The sequence below is a fragment of the Zeus faber genome (assembly GCF_960531495.2).
Source record: "Zeus faber genome assembly, chromosome: 12".
NCBI classification, from domain to species: Eukaryota; Metazoa; Chordata; class Actinopteri; order Zeiformes; family Zeidae; genus Zeus; species Zeus faber.
Window position 1 is genome coordinate 16527311 of NC_137196.1, and position 22062 is coordinate 16549372.

General features: G+C 43.5%; 3 protein-coding genes across 6 annotated transcripts; 1 reads left to right on the top strand and 2 right to left on the bottom strand.

Moving 5' to 3' along the window:
• Window positions 1-649: 649 nt before the first annotated feature.
• guk1a (guanylate kinase 1a) lies at window positions 650-7451 on the bottom strand (the record flags this gene model as incomplete). 3 transcript variants are annotated; one of them, XM_080011567.1, is made up of 7 exons in its annotated part: window positions 650-938; window positions 1193-1278; window positions 1991-2075; window positions 2243-2478; window positions 2581-2622; window positions 3555-3668; window positions 6227-6260. In XM_080011567.1, 7 exons carry the CDS (start codon window positions 6258-6260, stop codon window positions 900-902), a joined length of 636 nt encoding a protein of 211 aa, XP_079867693.1. In that variant the 3' UTR covers window positions 650-899. The 3 variants fall into 3 exon arrangements, with proteins under 3 accessions (XP_079867693.1, XP_079867691.1, XP_079867692.1); XM_080011565.1 differs by lacking the exon at window positions 6227-6260 and adding an exon at window positions 7318-7451 and having other exon boundaries at window positions 2243-2622; XM_080011566.1 differs by having other exon boundaries at window positions 2243-2622; window positions 6227-6259.
• On the top strand, window positions 6647-11354 carry cUnh1orf35 (chromosome Un C1orf35 homolog). The gene is made up of 8 exons (XM_080011564.1): window positions 6647-7208; window positions 8002-8152; window positions 8261-8306; window positions 8392-8471; window positions 8806-8878; window positions 9190-9278; window positions 9897-10016; window positions 10893-11354. Exons 1-8 carry the CDS (start codon window positions 7112-7114, stop codon window positions 11155-11157), a joined length of 921 nt encoding a protein of 306 aa, XP_079867690.1. The 5' UTR covers window positions 6647-7111; the 3' UTR covers window positions 11158-11354.
• Window positions 11355-11904: 550 nt separating this feature from the next.
• On the bottom strand, window positions 11905-16983 carry arf1 (ADP-ribosylation factor 1). 2 transcript variants are annotated; one of them, XM_080011005.1, is made up of 5 exons: window positions 16755-16872; window positions 15533-15714; window positions 15296-15406; window positions 14864-14988; window positions 11905-14071 (listed from the first exon to the last, which is right to left on the bottom strand). In XM_080011005.1, the coding sequence occupies exons 2-5, from the start codon at window positions 15675-15677 to the stop codon at window positions 13910-13912; spliced, it is 543 nt and encodes a 180-aa protein (XP_079867131.1). In that variant the 5' UTR covers window positions 15678-15714; window positions 16755-16872; the 3' UTR covers window positions 11905-13909. The 2 variants fall into 2 exon arrangements, with proteins under 2 accessions (XP_079867131.1, XP_079867130.1); XM_080011004.1 differs by having other exon boundaries at window positions 11906-14071; window positions 16855-16983.
• Between the last annotated feature and the right edge of the window lie 5079 nt (window positions 16984-22062).

Here is a 22062-nt window from a genome sequence, read left to right on the forward strand (position 1 = left end):
GCATGTAGAAGAAGACATTAAAGACACCGCTCCATGTTTGTCCTATTAGTGAACACATATTTATACAAATTCATCACCTTGGATTTGATGTCTTGACTTTTTTTTTTTTTTTTTAAACCAAGAGTTAGCAGGAATTATATGTCACATGACCATAGATATCGTGACCAGGCTCTGTGGAACCGAGTGTTTTGACTAATCCTGGAATTCAACAGTACGAAGGGAGTTGCAGGTTTCTCTATAAGTGAAAAGCCGCCGCGTTCCTGAGATCAGATGTTACGCTGATGCGCCGCCCACACCAAAGCTGGAGAGGGAGTATACGGAGGCCACGTCGCTGCAAAACTAGAGAAATACGCATTCGCGGAGTGAGAAGAATTCACATACTGTGGTTTGGATCCATGATCCAGCGCTGCTGTTAGACAGAAATGCCGGGACCTTTCCCCACAAACAAGACGCAGTTTACTTTACAAATTCCCCGGATCAAGTTTCTCTATTTGATGGAATGCGTATGACGTACTGTACACGCTTTTACAGTAAATATTTGAATGAGGATGCATGTGCAGAGGAAATTTCATACAAAGCTGGAGGCACGCACCACAACGCCCCCCCCCCCCCACCCTTGGTTAAAAAACCCAACAAGAAAACAAGACATTTGACAAACCACATCACACATAGTTATTAATGGAGTATCCTTTGTAAAAATAAAAAAAACGTAAACAAATCTCGACTTATTACATTTACAGTATATTGTTATTATCGTGTAATAACTACTTTTAAACCATGTTACGGGTTATTTGGTGTCGTGGGCGAGGGCGGAATGATCCAGACTGGAATGGAGGTCGGCGGTGTTGAGGAGTGGCTGGAAAGGACTTTTTGGGGAGGTGGGAGGGGTGGTTCATTGATCACGACGACATGTTGGCTTTCTTGACTTTGCCAATTTCCTGAAAAATACACAAGCGTTTTAGATACGCTCCCATGTCCTGACGGGTTGAGACATCTGATCATACTGTATATGTGATTCATTCAGAAGAAGGTATAACACATAGAACAACTAGTACAAATAGTTTGGCATAGTTTGAGGGGTGGTGCTAAACTATTTAATCGTGAAATAATTCAGAAAATAATCTGAAATAAGAGAATAAGGGTCCAACGAAAAAAGCTCAGATTGGTCAATTTCTCCTCATCAGTAACTCACCACCAGTAGAGCATCCCTTAATTTTCCGTATGCGTCCTCTAAATTGTCATTGACAATTACCACATCAAATAAGCCAAGTTCTTTGCCTGCAGGGGAGAGGGGAATAAAATAATTAATTGTGCCATACACTTGAAAGGAATTTAATTCAATTACAGTTCACCATGCAGCCTCAACCTCTGCCATCTTGGAAACTGGAAATGCATCTGTCCAATATCAGCCTGTCTAAAATTGGATTCGGTATCAGGGGATATCCCAATGTTAATGCGGGATTCTAACTATATGACAAATATGTCCGATATTGAAAAAGGGAAATGTCTTGATCGTCTACTCATTGGCACAGAAATGCATGTTAGATGTCCATAACAGAGAAAAAACAATGAGATTTTTTTTTTTGTTGATCATTGTGCCACACAAAGGGAAAATACCAAATAACACGAAAACTGAGGTAGATATATTTTGTAAAACAAAACACAAAAAATTAAATAAATAGAATTAAAAAAAAAAAAAATATATATATATATATATATATATATATATATATATATATATATATATATATATATATATATATATATATATATATATATATATATATATATATATATATTTTATATTTTCTATTATATATTTTCATATTTTGCGGATCTCGCAATTCCTCCGAGGGCGCCTAGGGGGCCGCGGACTCCAGTTTGGGAACCCCCGGTCAATATACTGTTCAGTCAAGGCAATGAAGCGGTCGAGCCAGCGCCACATCATTATCATCTCAGTTAGCGTTCAGCGGTGGAATGAACGACTTACTGATCTCCATGTCAACCTGAGCGGCTCTTAGACGCCTCTGGAGATTCTCCTCCGACTCCGTTTTTCTGTCTCTCAAGCGTTTTTCCTAAAACATTTAGATCACAGCACAATGGGTTAGGGTTTGCTTAACCCCAACAAAAAAAGGCATTCAATAAAAACCTGTATGACCGAGCGCGCAGACGGCCATGCCCTGCGACACCCACGTACGGTCAAACCGGTTTTACAGGTACAACTACATTTGCCTTTCCTCACCAGAATGGCCATGGACGGTGGCTGGATGGAGACGTAGATGGGGTTGAGGTCGGTGCGTTTGATGTTCTTCACGCCCTGCATGTCGATGTCCAGTATGCAGATCAGGTTATTGGCCTGGACGGCCTGCACCGCCGCTCTGCTCGTCCCGTACATGTTCCCCGAAAACTCTGCGTTCTCGATGAACTCGCCGCCGTCGATCTGCGCTTGCATCGCCTCCCTGGTCACGTAATGGTAGTCTGGGGACAGGGAAAACGGGAAAACACGCTGGATTCTCTGCCGAGAAGATGAATATTCAGAGTCGTGTATAAAGAGCTCCCTTGAGAATGACAATGACGTACCTTTTCCATCCTCTTCACCCGGGCGAGGGAGTCGTGTTGTATCTGGGAGAAAAAATAAAATACTTGTCTGATATAACCTTTGACCTCAATGTTAGGATGCTTGCGTAGATAGATTTGAGGGATGGATATTTTGGAATGTTTCAAATTTTTCAGTTGGTTTTAATTCCTTATTTTTCCCTAATATTTTAATTGTTTATTTATTAACCTATTTTTTAAGAATTCTTTAAATTAATGGATTTTAAATTGTGATCTTTAGAACCACATTTTAGAACTTTGGTACGGGTTTATAAACAGTATTTTTTTCTATAATATAAAAAATATAATAGAAATACTGACTTTAAAGCAGTGTGTCGAATTTATGGAACAGACTTGGCGGAAATGAAATATAATATTTGTAAGTATGTTTTAATAAGTGTATTATCCCATGAAAATAAGAATCGTGGGGTTTTCGTCACCTAAGAATGAGCCCCTTATATCTACGTTAGCGGGTACGCTTCCACGGAGGCCGCCATGTTTCTACAGTAGCCCTGAACGGACAAAATAAACACTGGCTCTAGAGAAGGACTTTCACGTTTTATTACGCAGCACCTCAAGGCCACCGTAGCTTCTCCTAAGTCATTGGAAAGGGAGTTCATCAACACTAGATGCCACAAAATTATACCCACTGCACCTTTAAGTTCATATACAGCTTTAAACTAAAACGAAAGAAAAGTGCCATTTAAAAAAAAAAAAGAATCGTGGCCTAGCTTAAAAAATATATATATTTTACTAAAAAGAAAACGTCATGGCACATTTACTCTTAAAATAGAAAAACTATTTGTTTTATTTTTGGCTCACTGAAGAGATTTTGATATCAAAATCGTTCGTCAAAAGCCACTGTATTTCACTGCAATTCAGCCCATACAAATACAGCATCTTGTTTTGATATCCAGAGCTATAATTATGGGATATCGAGGCCAACTTTCCTGACTTACGGGAAACGCTGAAGCCAAACACGCCGTCGTATTCCTTCATGAGCTTCTTCAGCAGTGTGCTCTTCCCAGCCCCTGAAGGTCCACTGAGCACCACAGGCCTTGGTCCAGCCATAGCTTTGGAAGAGGGAGAGAGAGAGAGGAGAAGGACTGTTTAAGTGGAAGAAACACAGGAGGGATGCTAGAGGAGGTTCAATAGAGGAGAGGACCTGACAGACACCCTGGGGAATGTGGGTGGGGCTCGGCCACTTCAGGAGATCATGAGTCATGAATAAGGAACTAGACTGTGACCAGGATGTGGTAAAAAACCAAAGTCTCAACAAGGTTGAGACTTTGGTGGACTGACTGGGACTGGGTTGTTTTAAGTAAAAATTTGAATAAATAAAATACATATGTATGTATATATGTATGTATAGCATTGTCTTCTTGTTAAGACTTAACCACTCAATACACATACTGCCGACCTGTCTCCCAAAAGACCCAGCCGATTAAATGTAATCCGACGGCTCCTCCTGTTACCATGGCGCTGTCATGGAAGAATTCCTCACTAATTGGAGAGCTCTCAGCCCTGGTGGCAGGTAAGAACAGTGCGATGAGAGGGGGGAAAAAAGAAATATACATGCCGAGCAAAAGTAGACGGACAAATAAAAGGTGTATTCCAGTCAAAAAAATATACACACACACACACACACACACACACACACACACACACACACACACACACACACACACACACACAAACTTACTTCATATTTATAAACATATAAAATAGAGGTGACAAGTGCCTACATTTCAGCAAAGTGCTCCTAAGCAGATACAGGAAAATAACAGCCTTTGCAAACAAGTTTTTGTCTTAAGCAAACTCGTGTCTCTCTTTCCTGGCTTCAGGATGTTGTGAGAGAATGGGAGTTGTTCAATGTAGTCAAGCATGCAGGTTTAATGTTTACATTTGGTCATATGGAAGAAGAGCGGAAGGACATAAATAAAGCAAGGGAAAAGAAAGTAAAAGGGCAAAGACGAGACCAAATCATAAAACACCAGGAAATATTACAGCCCCCCCTTGGAAAAAAAAAGAAATTAAAAAATTAAAAAGAAAGAGACCATAAAACTGCTCTAAATGACTTTAAACACACCAGTAACATGGGTAACAGGGCACAGAGAAACCAGAAATAACCGACCAGCTATAAACAATGCTTTAACAACTACAAAATCAACCTGACAAATAAACATTCTAACCCATTTACAATTGATAGTTAAGTAATTTTGATCATTCGTTTGATGATAATAAACACAAACGAACACAAAAACTGCCTTTTAAACTATTTAAAATTCCAGGCCTGTACATTCAAAGTCAGTTTAGACCGACACTCAGAAAACAAGTCAATCCATACGGGAGACCTTGCGTGTTTAACCACAGTGTTACAACTTCTTCAATAAATCTCCCAAAGACGTACAAGAAGTGATTAGTCCCATCTGAATGGAAGGAAAATCTGTCTAAGTTATGACCAACTTAAGCAGGTTTCCATGGTGTTTTATGAGCTAGTGAGTGAAATCCGGTCGAGTGTTGTCAAGCTTTTTCCCGTCTCCAGGCAAAACATTCTCAGGGAGGATTTGTTTGCAGCTGCAGGTGACAGTCATTCGACGTGACCTCTTCAAGCTTTGCCATAAACAGAAACTTGGACACGACTTCATTCAGCAAGATTATGGGTTTTTAAAAGCCTTCCTTATTGAGCAAAATGTAAAAAGAAACTCCACTGTTGATGCAAAATGTATCATTATATTAGTTTGGATGTATTCTTGTCATATTTCTTTGAAGGTGTGGTTTATAATTACAGTAAATGTTGAATCTAGCCTTTCAATTGACAGCCAGGGCAGTCACATAAAAATACCTGGCAGCACCCAGCCCCCCATTCAAAGGAAGAATTGTTATGTTTCTTTCTCAAACTTTGCTGAACTTAAGTTGTCAAATTTGGGTTTGCAGCAGGAAATGAGGGACGTCAGCTCACAGCCACGGGATGACGCTAATTGGAATCAGGACTTTGACTGAATTTAAATTAACCTTGCAAATCGAAAGTCATGTGGTCAGCTGAAAGGTCTTGCTCGCAAAGCATTTAGGTTTTATTTTGGTCACTAAATGTGACTATAGATACAAGCCGGTGACAGCGAAAAGTAAAAACGGTTCTATATTGTGTAGCTTATGCGGCCGAGATCCATTCATGTCTTGAGGAAGACGCCCTGCCCGCTCACTGATCAATATTAGAATCAATCAAAATGAAGAATCGATAGTAGAAGTGTATTCCTAACAGCAACTCAAGAGTAACTCAACTGACTTAATAGTGAAAGGAGAGGAACCAAGGTGGAGGGAAGAGCACCACACACACACACACACACACAAGTTATAGAAAAGACAAAAAAAAAAAAGACAAAACTAGAAATAATGAAAACATTGTGGGCGCTGGAACCTGAAAGAATATACAGTGCATATTTGTATGACCGTATGTCTATGTATGTGACAAATAACCTCTTGATTCTTGTGTATGTTCACATTCGATCATAAACAGAACAACACAAGTCCTTCCTGAATGAACCCATGAGGGGCTGAGCAATGCGTTGCGAGAGGAGAGACTGGTCACAAAAAAAACACCACAGCGACCACGAGCGGGGCGTCTTCCTACCCGAGAGGAGCCTGGAGAAATATCTGGTGTACATCAGTGATCGTTTGGGTCCCGGGTCGCGGTGCTCTTTCGGGAGGATCCGTGCGGTCCGGTGCAGGCTCTCCTAATGAGAGCCATCAGCCCGCTAGCCGCAACACCCGGAGTGACGTCATCAACCGGGGCCAAAACAGCTCACTATCGTGCTGCGTTCGCGTAACGTGGGAGAGACGCGACTACGCGCGTCCAACTTGGCCCGTCGTCCACGTCCACGTTCGAGCCGTACCCGACGTGTTAACTCGGGAGTTTTGCTTCGAACGGATGCCTCCTACCCGGTAGCACCGGCGATACAACGGCCCCACGGCGGAACGCACGCACGATAGAAATATATTAAGCCTCGCCTGGCTAGAGTTGCAGAGAAACCAAAGCAAGTCGTCTACCCCCCCCCTTTGTTTCCCACGTGACGTGAACGCAGCGCTTCGTAAACGTCCGTCTAGACGCGCACGCCGAAAACACCGAAAACTTACCGGTGTGAAGTAAAGTATCGAACCCAATAGGAAGTCTTTTGTAAACTGGTCGCGGTTTATAGGGTTAGGGTTCGTTCGTGCCACGTTAAATACACTTCCCATTTCAAGTTAAATAACGCAACGTAAGTTTCCGCACACAAAACCAGGACGAAAGGCAACGCTACGCCGCTGCGACCCCCGCCACTCGTGTCCTTCGCTGTTCCAGTCAAACTGTTTACAGCGGCGCCGGTAAGTGTCCGAGCAAGCTCACCCTCCCCTGGAGCCCCAGGCGCCGGGCCTACCGGGGGCACCGTCCGCCGCATGTCAGGTCCCGCCGCTCGACTCACGTCAGCTCACTTCCGCCATTTTCTAGTCAAATAAACACCCGTGCTCCCAGGTCGGTATGTTCGGGTCCTCTCGGTCCGGGGGCGTCCGGGGAGGCCAGGACCAGTTCAACTGGGACGACGTGAAGGTCGACAAGCACAGAGAGAACTACCTCGGTAAGTTCAGCATGGCGCTAACTAGCGACCCCCGGCTAGCCAGCCAGCCAGCCAGCCAGCCAGCCAGCTAGCTAGCCGGGGGTCGCACGGTGAAACGGGGTTTTCGTACCGTTCTCTACGCAGCATTTGTCCCTCATTGCGGTCTCTGTCGGCGGGTCGAACAACAGTTAAAGTAGAGCCGATCTGCTCACTGACGTGACTGTAATCGCTCTCTCCCTCGCCCTCTCTCTCTCTCACTCTCCCTCGCCCCCCCCCCCCCTCTCTCTCTCTCTCTCTCTCTCTCTCACACACACACACACACACACACACACACGCACGCACGCGCGCGCTCTTTCCCAACATTCACCGGCTCCCTTTTTGGATCGCCAGTTTCTTACGTAGTGTGTTTATTTTACACACCATCCCCAAAAGCGGGATCCCAAAGCAGCCACACCAGATGGACCGTGCAGTGATTTTCAACCCCCACACCGCCGCCTCGTCGCTGGACCCAGTTTGATACGATCTCGGTCCCCGGAACCCCGATCTCATAAGACTTTCACTGTTGGATATGGTTCAGTCCAAACTTCCATACCTGTCCACGCTGTAGTGTCAGAGATAACAGAAAACAGTCTTTATTGTACGTTATCTTATGTGCAGTAGTGTTTAATCTAGCAATCTGGTCAAGAAGAATCTTGTAAAACAAGCTTTAACGTTGGGGACCAACATGTTCAGGCAGATGATCGTCCTACAAATACCAAAAGGACATAACTGCGTCGTCTCTAATGTACTTTTCCTCATATCACTTTGTTGTTAGGCAACTCTTTGATGGCCCCAGTCGGGCGCTGGCAGAAAGGCAAGGACCTGACGTGGTACACCAAGGACAAGAAAGGCGGAGAAGCCCTGTCGCGGGAGGAGGAGCTCGCCGCCGTCAGGGCCGCAGAGCAGGAGGCGCTGATGGCCGCCCTGTGAGTGGCCCTATTATATGAAAAGTGTCGATGCATATGAATCCATCCCAAACATTGTTTGAGCTGTGCATTTAAATCTTCACCGCCGTTTCCAACTTCCTTTTTTAGCGGGCACAAGAATATAAAGAGACAACCAACCGGCCTGACCAAAGAGGTATAGGTTTCCTTCAATTCTAGATTGTTACACGCTTTGATTGAAATTGTCCGGATTACAATGTTTGTCTCCGTTTCTGTCTCAGGATCTTGCAGATGTGTGCAGGAGGGAAGACACTGGCGAGGAAAGAGATGTCGACCGTATCTCAGGCCTGGGAAACTCCGGGTGATTATTAATGACACATTAGGGCACGTTATTGAGGATCAGCTCCAGTTTGGAGCCAAACTGGTTCGGAATTGCACGATAAATATAAATAATTTCTACGTATAATGCTGCCTTTTACTCAGATGATTTCCCTCTCTTTCTGTGTGGTTCAGGTTCGCTACGTCTTTGTACAAACCGAGAGGCTTGTTTTGAATTCAGGACGGGCGGTCGCTCACTATAATTATGTTATTTCTGTACCGAACGAAGTGATTAAAACGTTCCTCTTGACATTCAAGCGGTGGAGAGCCACCTACAGTACAAGAAGGGACCATGATTGAAGTGCTTCCATCTCCAGTGCAGGGTCACGGAAGATGGTGCTCTCCCAGCAGGAGAAGGAGGCTGCTAAAATGGGCTTGCCGGTTTTCACAGTGAGTTTCTGTTCCCAATGTTCCTTTTTCATTTTCAATTCATTGTTTTAGCGTGCCTGGAGGATTTTTTCTAAAATGAGATTAAAAAGATGGTTGAACACAGTTTCTAAAGGCCACATCAGTGTACATTATTTGAGATGTAATAAAATGACACCCGGTTAATGGTAAGACCTCTTTAAAAGTGTGGCCTTCTTGAGTTTCGTGGCCCAAAAATCCTGCCTTAATGTTGCTCCTCCCATAGAGAAGGATTAGATTGGACTCAGACCAGTTTATGTGTCTAAAGATGTGTGTATCCATGTGTTTTGTCACAGCACCATAAGACTGAGGGTCGCCTGGAAACCTCGACAAAAAATACAGTTGAGAGTGTGGAGAAGGAGGTAAAGGAGGTAAAGGAGTCACGGTGAGTGTATTCCTGAAGCCTAGTCACCGCATATTGACCATGGTGTTTTTTGTTTTTTTTTACCTAAACCTTATTTTTTAATCTTTGGGACCCGAGGGACAGGCATCAGAATCTTAAATATTCTGTCAAGCTGTGCTCTCAATACTGGATACATTTAAAGGATTCTGATGCCAACCACTTGGGTTGACTGCCGATGGTCAGATAATATAACGTTTATGTTGAAGAAATTCTGTCCTTATTTTCTACTTTATTGTAATGTTGTCGGTAATGGAAAATTTAGTGACCACTGGGCGTGAGTGACATTTTGGCAAAGAAGTGAATGGGGACGTTCATAATCCATTTTTAGAGCTTATAGAGCTTATTATGCGTAATCACCAGGTGTCGTGACATTTCACTGCATATATGTACCACCAAGCATTATGAACATGCTGTGTACGGTGTATTACATCCCTAAATTCCTTTTACATTTCTTGGGCGTAATAACGCTGCTGCACCAGGTTCCATCTCTTCGCGGTGGTGTTGTTTTCCCGTCCTCTTACTGTATTCTCAACTACGTGATTAAAGTGCACCTGTGTTCTTATATCAGTGTTATTGAAATTACGATTCTCCTTGCCGAAGGCACGAGGGTAAAAAGAAGAAAGAGAAGAAAAGCAAAAAGGAGAAGAAGAAGAAGGAGAAAAAGAAGAAAAGGCAAAGGAGGGACTCTTCTTCTTCCGACTCCGACGACCACAAGAAAAGGTCGGTTTCCTTCTCATTTCTCCAGAACCTCCTCTCCGCCGGCACTAGATGGCACTGGGGCGCTATGTATTGAACCAGGGGTTCCAGCCCTCTGGTCTTCAGAGACCCCCCCCCCCCCCCCCCCCCCAAATCGAACCTGATTCTTGAGACCACCTTATTTGAATGGGATACCTTTTTCATTTTTTTTCATGTATTTGTAAGCATTTGGTGTTTTTTTTGTTTTTTTTTAATTGGTTTTATTTTGGTTGTTAGGGCACACAATACATTATAACATATATTCGTGGGCTTTGTAATGATTTCTATTTGAACTAACACTCGTGTTTTGGTTTTTTTTGAACATATATTTTATTATCAGGAACATACCTCAAATTGTCGAGACTCTTGAGGTCTCGTGCGACCCCCTGTGGGGGTCTGGCACCTCAGGTTGGGAATCACTGTATTATCAATGTGCTCTTATTTTCATTGGAATCCTAGGATCTATTTAGCCAGCTGTGAAAATCCAGACATTTTCTTGCTTATTAAAGGACTTTCAATGCCCAAGCTAGTTGCACGTGTGTAAACAGTGTGTACCTAAGTTAGTTGTTATATGATTCATTAAGTAGCAAACCAGGAAGAAAATAATGTTGGGTGCCATGTGTTGAGTTGGTACACAGAAATAGAATAACGTTAACAGCAGTTTATCACGATGGCTAGTTGGTCATATTTACATATGAGGGTCACTGAGTATATTTTGGGGATGGATGTTCTGAGTGACGGGCACCAGCATCTTAAGCCTCCTCGTCCTCCGCACAGCACTGCGTCAGCTTAACCCCCCCCCGACTCCCCCACTCCCCCACCCGTTCCCAATCATCGATTGTTCGTTTCCTTTCACTGCAGAGCCAGAAAGGACCACCACCACCATCATAATCCATCATGCCACAGTCAGAGCGGAGCCAGACCCCATGACAGCTATTCTTCGAGGGGGGAGGCGAGGGCCGAGAGCCACCCCTCCTCCCCCCCCCACCGTCGCCGGCAGCGACACGACTCAGACTCCTCCGACAGGGGGTCCCCCGTCCCCCGAAACCGAGATGGCCGCAAGGTGGCCCCCGCTGCTGCCGCACAAAGCCACAGGAGGCGGCACGACACCGACTCTGACAACTAGAACGCCCTCCGCCCAATCCCTCCCACCCCCGAATCAGAGACACATTTCTGCAGCAGAATTTACCACCGATAAACCCCATCACACCCTGGACAACACTGGTGGTTTGGCCCACTTACAAACCCAAATGTTTTAACCCTTTAGCTGCCTTTTTTTTTTTTTTTTTACAATTCAATAAAATTTATGAACTGGAATGACAAGTCGTGACTTAAAAATAAAAATGTCAACCTTTTTAAATGTGTTAAAATGTCAAGTCTCTTACTGTTTAATGCAAGTCAGTCAAAAATGAGTCTCCACATAAAACACAAGTTCCTGAAGTTTCAAGGGTTCTCGTATAATTATCACAAGATATTGAGGAATGATCCAGAATGTGCCTGGAACCTCTACAATATAAACTACCACTCAAAGGCATCAAATCAACATTTACATTAAAAATGTTGCACTATGTACCACGTGCTCTCACCCTGTGCCTTCCTTACCCCTAAAAGCAGACATACGTCTTTTTATTTTAGTTTATTTTACTCTCCATCATGCCAGCCCTCCTTTGTCTGTCCCTGTTCTAGGTTCAACTCCTCCTGGTAAGATCCCATTGGAATGTGCTCCGCTCGTCATAATAGTGTAGTGTTTGCGTTTGCCTCGAGGGTCTGAAAGAGGGTATTCTGCTGGCTGGCACCTGGGGGGGTGCACTAAAAAGAGCAAGGCATTCACAAAGAAGAGTGCAAAAAACCAGGCTGGTGCTTTTTATTTGGCTGAGTACCGTTAGGAGCGCCACACACAAGCCATGCTGATGGAGCAGCAGGAGAGCCGGCCACACAAAGCCACCCTGTAAGGGACCCGAGACGACCCCCTCCCTCTACACGACCACCGTCCTCTCCCGCCATGCGTTTCAGGCCTGGCTGCCGTCGCCATGGCAGCCAGGCCGGCACGAAGGAACGCTGGAGATTGCACCTCGGACGCCCTCCTCGTTCCCCTGCCTTCACCTGTGGAGATGTAGGGACAGCTACATGCATTTCACCACTCACACACTTGGTCACTGCCGTCACTTTGGAAATAGTTTCTTTCAGAGAACCAGTGTCACCGATTGCAAGTTCCGTCCCTGTACCATTGATTAATAATTAAGCTTAATTATTTGCTATTCAGTCTGTTGAAATGTAAATTGTATATATATATTTTTTAAATCAGCACAGGCTGTCAGAATACAACAAATGAAGGTAAGCTACATTCCACAACATAATCAACACAAGACAGAGTGAAAATCAAATGCATATATATCAGATCATTTTAATTACAGTGCTTTTTTTTTTTTTCAAACTCACAAAACAAAAGCTAACGTAACTGAACAAAAAATGTAGACAGTTCTACTAAGAGATTAACAGTTTCAACAAACATTTAGGCAGTTAATCAGTCAGTCAATCAAACCATGTTTTAATGCACCACTAAAGACATTTCAAAGAGCAGTAGAGTGAAAGGACACTCACACCTTTAGATTAAAAAGCTCAAAGGAAGAGGCAGCATGTGTCTTGGTCAAGAAGGCAGAAGTGCAGCTTCTCGTTTGCCCCAAGGGACAACATGTGCAAGAAAGTAAGAAACACTACGACTACGATTCAGAAGCTCAAACTGATTTTTTGTATTGCCAACATGACGCCCTCTGTCGCATCGCGTCTGTCCGTTCTGAATACAAAGGCATGAGTTTCTGGGAGGAGGGTGGTGGTGGGACAGGGAGGAGCATCTCACTGCTTTTGATATGATGCATTAGCTATGTAATAACCATGTTATTACATAGTACATACACAGGGTTACATTAGAGGGCTATTAATCTGTATGTCCTGATGACTATTTTTAATGTGCTCTGACAGCAGTGGCATTTATTGTGCCACCTGATCATGTAAAAATAAAAAATAAAATCATAATAATTTGCATGTCCGATGAAATTAACAGACCAGAACATGCATTTTTGCTCATTCGGGTATATTGCGAAAGGCATAACACGATTAACCTGAGACACTGTCATACTAACCCCAAAAAAAAAAAGTCTACTGAAGAAGACAGCTTCTCTGTTAATCATAAAGCAGGTAGATAAGAGGTCATGGCGGCGTTTCTTAGATTTAAGCCCAAAAGCTGACACACTGAATATGAAGAGCTGGTAGGTGATCACAGAGGTTTTTTGACTTAGACTGAGGAATCTCACAGTACAGATAATATTAGGTAATGCCAGTGCTTTGTTTTTAGCGTAACTGGGTGGCGGGGGCTCGATATTGTAGCTTTCTAACATATGGAGTTGTAGTGCATCAACATTACGTATAAATCCGATATCGTGGATATTTGACACCCCCCAATTAAACACACCGTACAGTAAACATTACCAGTTAAAATACACGCCGATTAAAAACCATTCGTTATGAGGTCCGGGGCCCAGAATCGCTGGTGAAATGTTTCATTTCTATCCTGCATTTCTCATTCAATGGACATGGCTGTCCAGAGGCCAAGAGCAGAAATAACCATGAATGTTCAAGTTTACAATAAGCTGCCCAATAACTCAATGTATTTACATTAAATAAAACAAAAAGGTTGTATGCCTTCACAAGAATAGATTATCCCCCATTGTGGGCTTTTGTTTTGCGATAAGATGGTAAATGAGGGCAGCTTCCAGTATTTTTTTTTGTTGTTGGACAAAATAGCTCATTTGCCATATGAGAGGAATAGAGAGCAGGGGTTGAGAGGAGGTGCAGTATATTAGTTTGACGGTGACAGGAAATCATTTCTGGTTCTTGAGCTGATTGGACAACCAGTCCAGTCCTTCATAGAGGCCGTCGCCACTGGTGGCACAGGTCGCCTGGATGTACCAGTTTCTATTGCGGAGGGAGTGAAGTCCGAGCTTGTCTGTGATTTCTGCTGCGTTCATAGCATTTGGAAGGTCCTAGTGATGGGAAAAAAGACCAAATGTTGGAATGTAGAAAGTCTGAATGTCTCCATGCTTTTAACATTGAGTTTGGTCAGATGTTTGTCCCATGAAATTGTGGTACTTTATTTGGTATTTCTTTGCCGTGCAAGGCAATCCAACTGGCAACTGGCAACACCTCAGCCAGTAAAAAGTTAGAATTAGGGTAAGCTAATTGAAAAGCAATGTCTAGATTGGCAGCTCTGTCCAGTTTCCGACCTAGATTCTAGTGCATCATGCAACAATCAAAAGCAATTTCTGAAGGCCTCCAGAAGAAATTAATAGAAAGCGTAACAAAGCCTATTTTAAGGCTCTGGAGCTCCACCGAACTAGTCACTCCTATCTTTCGAATTGAGACAGTAGTGTATCTTCCTAATAGTTTCTGTGCTGCAGAAATCTGACAGGTGTTTAAATGCTCATAAGTCCTCCAACAGGAAGAGCAAAAACAGGATTTGTGGCCACGAGCCAGGTGGAAATCATTGACTAATATATATATATATATATATATATATATATATATATATATATATATATATATATATATATATATATATATATATATATATATATATATATAAAGACTACGAATGACAAAGGACCTGCATTAATGTAACTTTGTTTGAATCCTGGTTTCTCTTAATCTAAAATGACAAACACATACTGCTGCACCTTATGAGAAAAACCTGGGAAAAGGACAACCTCTATATGCCGTTTACAGGTCGGATAACCTCACGTATGGTTCATTTTTCCCCATAGACAAATACAACTTACCTGTTTGTTAGCGAACACTAATAGCACAGCATCACGTAGCTCATCTTCTGCCAACATCCTCATCAGCTCCTCACGAGCCTCGTTTACACGTTCTCTGTCATTGCTGTCTACAACAAATATGAGCCCTGAAACCAGAACGAGGAAAACAGGGTTACTGATGGATGGATGGATAGATAGATGGATGTCCTTTGGCCAGACAATCCCAACCTCGGATCGGGACCCCATACGGGGGTCACTTGCAATGCACACAGGGACACGGGACATTTCTAAGACTGATAGGTTTACATTTATCTTTTTTTTTTTTGTAGTAGAAAATGAATTTAAACAATTTATTTTGCTCCTTGTCGACATAGAAGTAGCCCAAGATTCCTGCAAAGTAATCGTAAAAACCGAAGAAGATTTTCCACACTTTAGGCCCTTGCACCAACATACCCTGTGTGTTCTGGAAGTAATGACGCCACAACGGTCGAATTTTGTCTTGACCGCCAACGTCCCACACCGTGAAACTGATGTTCTTGTATTCTACTGTCTCTACGTTAAAACCTGAGTGGAAATAAAACAACAACAAAAAAGAAAACAATGCTAACCACACACACTTGGAGGAATTACAATGAAAACACAAGAGTTGGACTTCACCAAGGTACAACTTCTAAACGTAGGCTGACTTACCTATTGTGGGAATGGTCGTCACAATTTCTCCAAGTTTGAGCTTGTACAATATGGTCGTCTTTCCAGCGGCATCCAGTCCGACCATGAGGATCCTCATCTCCTTCTTCCCAAACATTTTAAAGAGTCCTGAAAACATAGTCCCCATGGTTGCAGTGGGTGGAGTCTACTTTGGTATGGTGGATCTAAGAGAAACAAAAGAGATGAGGTTTCAAGGTTAGTGGAAAAGAGGCCCTCTGCAATCAACATACAACTGTGGAGCAGAAAAGATATGAATCAATTATCGATGCAGAGTTTGTCTCTACATTAGAATTGGTTTGTTACGTGGGACAGCAGTGACAGAAACGGTTCCTAGTACCTGAAAAGTGTGGCTAGACTCTGGTAGCGGTTGAAGTGGTAATCCATAAGATGTTATTTTGAAAATCTCAGCATTGATATTTACTCCATATTTTTTTTATAGCAGGCAGAGCCACAGTGAATTTCCAGGTTTACCTGGATGTTGGGTCGAAAAAAAACCCCAACCCTTCAGTTCTGAACGGCATTCTGAGACTTGCAATGTAACCCGCCCACAAAGATGATCTCATGGATTTCCACTTCAAAATAGCACTCCCGTAAAACCTACCTGTGAGCAGTAGTGTATTGGCTAATATTGGCAAATTAATTGAAACTTAAGTTATAATGCATGTAAGTACTGTGGGTGTCCTTCTAATTCATTATCCCTGCCATCTTTCTGTGTAGAGGTGTCAAAAGAGTTTTGGCTTCAGGAATGTTGACTCGGAAGTCTAATTATGACTTATTTTTATGGTAAAATTAAAAAAATAATAATTATGAGTCAATATAAGTCAATTGATAAAACGTACATACAGACGTATGTACGTTATGAATGGATGTTTCTGTGAATGAGCTCGAATGGGGTAGGTAGGTTCTTCCTGCCATAGAAAAGGAATGACTGCTTTAATTCTCAACCGGCAAAAAAAAACCAAAACGGTAATATTCTTCAGTCAATAACATAAGCGTGTTCAAATCCGGGCTGACGTAAATGAACACAGATCCGAATCCGTAGAATATACACATAAAAGTTTGGTTTTCGCGAATGGGGGTGTCCATTGCAGCTCGTTTGACTCACATAGGAAGCTAATGCTAACGTTAGCATTTTTTTTTTTTTTTTTTCCACCAAGTGATTTGAACAAATTTCCCCCTGTTCCCGGCCATGGAGGCGACCGACCTGTTCAAATATCCCCTTTCCGCGCAGAGACCCGTCCTCCCCGTTTCCGTGAATCGGAAAGAAAACAGCAGCAAATAAATGTAAGCGGGCTCTTACTCACACAGTTGTTATATTTCTTTTCCTCCTCAAGGCGTGTCCTTCCGTCTAGAAAATGGCGATGTTTTGACACGTCAGATGTTCCGCCGAAACTTCCGGTGTGCAGGCCGGGGCTTTAGCACCCCCTGTGGCCGGGAGCGGGAAGACACACAAACGCTGTAAAATGATCGAAATATCTGTTCATTTTGTTTACTGTTTATTGTTTAGTGTTTATTTGATAATGTATTAAAGAGAAATTTACCTATATATATTTCCTTTTATAATTTCCCTTATGCTATAGCCCAGGGGCATTCAGTTAAATTCTGTCCGGGTCCAGGTCTTCAACCTGGTGAGCGGCCTGAAGAATTCAACAAGCATCTTCCATTGTTGAGGAACACTTGTGAGACAAATTTTCTGCAATTTGCAAAAAAACATGCAATGAATATTCTATGAATCTAGAAATAGCATTTCTATGTAACATTATATTCTTATTACAGAACAGAAGAAGAACAATCTTTATTTGTCACACAGCACACACACACACACACACACACGCACATGCTTTGGATGGTGGCCGGTGAAATGAAGCCAGGAGCAGTGGGCAGCATTCGTGGACGCGCCCGGGGACCTGGTGATGAGTGTCCATCGCTGGTCAGACAATGATGTGTGCAAATTGTAAATTTATGTGTAAATTTAATTACGGTTCATTGCGAGCAATAACATTTATTTAAAGGGGAAGTCCGCATTATTATGTGGGCTATTTGGCGGGTCAACCGGGTTGACCGGTTGAATAGGCCTGCTATAGGCCAATGTAATTAATAAAATACAATTTCAAAACAATTTCTAAATCCAATGTAATTAATAAAATACAATTTCAAAGTTTGATTTGATAAATCACATTGCACTATAGGATAAGGAAAACAATAAATGTTTTCATTCACAAGTCACAATCTGTTAATTTTGTATTATGCATGTTTGTGCAATACAACATGGGATGGTGACAGTTGGCTGTTCCCACCACTAACACCAACAACAGCCTTTTGCCATATTGCCTCTTGACTGACAGGCTGGGCAGGTTGCAGCACACCTTTGTCATGTTTTTTAAGTATGAGCTGCAGAAGTAACACTCAGAGGCAGTCAATAGACCAAATATGGCAGCATTATTACATCTATTTTTTAGGGGGAGTTCCACTTACATGTCTCAACCGTCGTTCTATGTCTCTATGTGTCACTGTATTCATTTGTTTTATTGATTTGATTAACACAAATACAGACTCCAACATGTAATTGTATTTGATTCAGTTGGCTTCAATAAAAAAAGATACATGAATAAATAAGCCCACATATGGCAATTTAGACCTGCAAATTTCTTAAACCATTATAATGTGGAAGGGTTGTCAAAATATTATCTAGAAAAAAATGCATCGTGTCCTGTAATTCACTATATGTTATTAATCATTTACAATTTTTCAAATTCTACCACTAAATCACTGTAGAAATTGCAACACAACATCCCACGGTTTATCATCTGCCTCGCTGTGTTGCCGAGGCAATTAGAAAATCTCTGATGGAATCAACCATGGGGCATAGATGATGGAAATTTTTGCCGGTAACCATATACTTTTGATTTAGTAATCATCTGTTTACACATCCAGGAATAATGACACCGTCCAATTCACCTCCATCTTCATCTGTCCAGTAAAGCAGCAGCATCTGTGACCATAGGTTGACCGGAGGAAGTTAAACAACTTTAACTGTGAGGAGCGTCCTGCCGTAGTCTGAGTGTCCCGGGTTAAGGCAGCAAATTCCTACAAATTCCAGGTTTTTGCTGTTTTGTGTCTGAACTCTGCACTCTGACCTTCCTGCGAGCGGGGGGGGGGGGGGGGGCAAGCAATAAAACACAATTTACCAGGGAGAATAATAATCGCATTGTCATTGCAACAAAGGCGTCTTATAAAATCGTAACACCGCTGTAAAGAGCAGGTCAAATAGTGTGTGGCAACAGACCATGTTATGTATTCATTAACTAAAAATAATAGATCAATCTAAATTGATGTATATGTTGAAAATCCCATTCTTTCTTATATTTGCTCCTTTTCTCCGCAGCTGCTTCCGCTTCCACCCGAGTTGCTGGGTTCAGGTCATTTAGGAAAGCTCTAGCAGAGTCTTTGTGGAGCCGGTTGAATTTTAACCAGGGTCAACTATGCTTGGCACCCCCAGCAGAGGGGGCAGCAGGAGGGGAGAAGGGTCTCCGGCTGCGGACCACACAGTGGCTGCTTATCACGCCGCCTCGCTCTGGAACCGTAATTTGTGGTTATGCCCCGCCAGACATGGCGGAAATAGCCTTCCGCAAACTTTCACAGCAACACGCCGTCTCCACTTGGGCACGAGTGCTGGAGCTGTTTTCTCCGAGCGTTAACTTGCTTATCTTCAAGGGCCTTGTTGATTCACCCGTTCAATTAAGGGGCTTTCACCCAAACTGTCACTGCCTCTCTTGCCCTGTTTCTGAATTTTCTCTTTTCCTGAAGAACACTTTCAAGGCGGCAGACTAACGGCGAAATGACTGCAGTGCTCCAAAGCATATTGATTGATCATCATAATTTACATTTTTCGATGCACCCATAATTATGCAATCCTCGCTTGACAATGACACTAAAAAGTAGACCGTCCCCAATCAAGCATAGGCCACGCAAATAGGTTAACATGTCTTTTACACAGATTAAAATGCATTGCTCGGGTGGTGGAACAAATGAAAACGAAAGGAAAAAAGCTCATCCTTAACGGTGACCTGCATTTGAAATAAATGCACAAATGTGACTGCAGCGCAGCAAACATAAGGTTCAATGTTGCTCCATGGAAAAAAAAAAAAGCCCCCAAAAAATGCATTTGACGATGTTGGACAACATTCTACACTCGAAACTACACTTGCACGAGGCCATAAAAAAAGAAATCAAGCAATCCTTTGATAACCGTCAGCAAGCACGACGATAAATGTGTCACATTTCAGTGAGATTGACGCAACAGAGGCCCCGACAGCGCATCCCTTGACTTTGGGTCTTTTCCTCCGCGTTGACGCTTAACAAGACGGAAATAAAGTTGACGTAGCTGCAAAGCTCGGTTTGAGTTACGGAGACATCGCCTCCGACCGCGACGAACAGCAGTCACGGCCCCCCTGATCACAGAACACCGTCCCCCACCCCCACCCCCACCCCCACCCCACCCCACCCATCACACAGCGAGCAGGAGCGCAGGTGTGAGAGGTGCCAAGGGTGGGGAAACACCTGTGATCCACCTTGTCAAAGCCATATTTTATTCTCCCTTTCTTCGCTTTTTCCATCGCTAACCCATTCTGACATCTGCATAAAGGAGCCGAGCGCGAGGGTTTAGACCTTCACACCGAACCGAACGTCAGAGAGGCGTCGTTTGATGAGCTTCAGTAAATTCTGGATTTAAAAGAAACTCGGGATCGGGGTCGGGGCGAAGGACAACGCGGAAATCGATAGATAGAAAAGTTTCGAAGCTGTCCCCTTTTCGTTCCATGACGGCGTCGCAAAGCTGTGAAAAAGAAGTTTGAAGGCTGTGGCGACATCATCTCAGCAGGCTTTTTCCAACGTACCATGAGACGAGTCGCGTTCCCAGCCAAGCTCCTGGTGCTTCTGCTAAATCCACCAGTCCGGACTCCAAAGGGAAACTCTGCAGCGATATCCATGTGGAGAACTTCTTCCTTTCAGCTTCATATCTCAGCAGATACTGACAGTTGAGATGTCTGGACAGGGCACTACAAATAGGACAGTAGGGGGTGTATATATTACACACACACACACACACACACACACACACACACACACACACACACACACACACACACACACACACACACACACACACACACACACACACACACACATACCCTCCGAGCACACATACGCAAACACACAAACAAATTCTCATGTTCCTGCGGGCGTACAGGCTTAAAAACACTCAGCCCACACGCACATGCGCAAACATGCAGACCCACACACACACACACGCACACACACACACACACACACACACATACATACACGCACACACACACACACACACACACACACACACACACACACACACACACACACACACACACACACACACTCATACACATACACATACTCACACACACATATACACACACACACACACACACACACACACACACACTTTCTCCTGCTCTATTTCCATTTACAAGATGGAAATCGTGCTTTAGAACACTTCACTATCCTTAACGTCAGGGCCCACAAACAGGGACCTGCTTTAGGCCTCCTGTGCCTAAAATAGTGTAGGAAAACTATGAGGCAGTTCATATCAAGTGCTGTTTTGCTTATGAGATGTATTCAGTTGATGAGTCAGTCATGCCCAAATCAAAGCAAATTTATGGGTGACCAAGCGGGGAGTGAATGGGGGAGTGGAACGTCGCCAAGGCGCCAAACAGGCCTCGCAGTAGGTAGCGGGTATGGATCTCAGTAGGGGCCTTACTCCCCTCTGTGCCCAGGCCGAGCGAGGATAAAACCGCTCAGTCAGGGGCTTGGGAACAGGCGTCTGCTGTGTGTGTGTGTGTGTGCACGTGTGTGTGTGTGAGTGTGTGTGTGTGTGTGTGTGTTTGTGTTTTCATGTATGTCTGTGTTTGCACCAGACGTTCCATTTCGCTAGGTTATTGACTGTGAATGGCGTGCATGCGCGATGCTCCCTTGGTGGGCGTCGGAGAACAATAATCATGCTTATGATGATAATGCATACGTGTTGAGAAATGGCCCTCGGGCAACTAATACTCTGGCCAACAATGCGGCGAGATCAGGCCGGGCAGCACTGAAACTCAGATGGACAGGCATAGGAGGCCTCCCCCTGTGTCTCATGTACTGGATTACAGATCGGGCAAAATCCCAAAGGCGGTGGGAAACGGGAGACAAACCGAACATTATTAAAACGACCCACACCATTGCCATGAGAGGATCCACGCTGGCTTCCCCCCGTTGGCAACGAGTGCCACTGGGCACTCTACCCCACGCCTCTCACAGCAGGGGGCGCTATAGAGGGAGACGGGCAAGGGCAAAGAATAAATGTGCACCACAGTGTCGGCTGCCAATCAGCTTTGTATGGCGATTGTTGGCAGTCTGAAAAGGTCGTTAAGGGGATTTACATAACATTTTGCACTCCGCCCCGGGGTAAATTAGGAAACGTTTGATTCCATATTGAT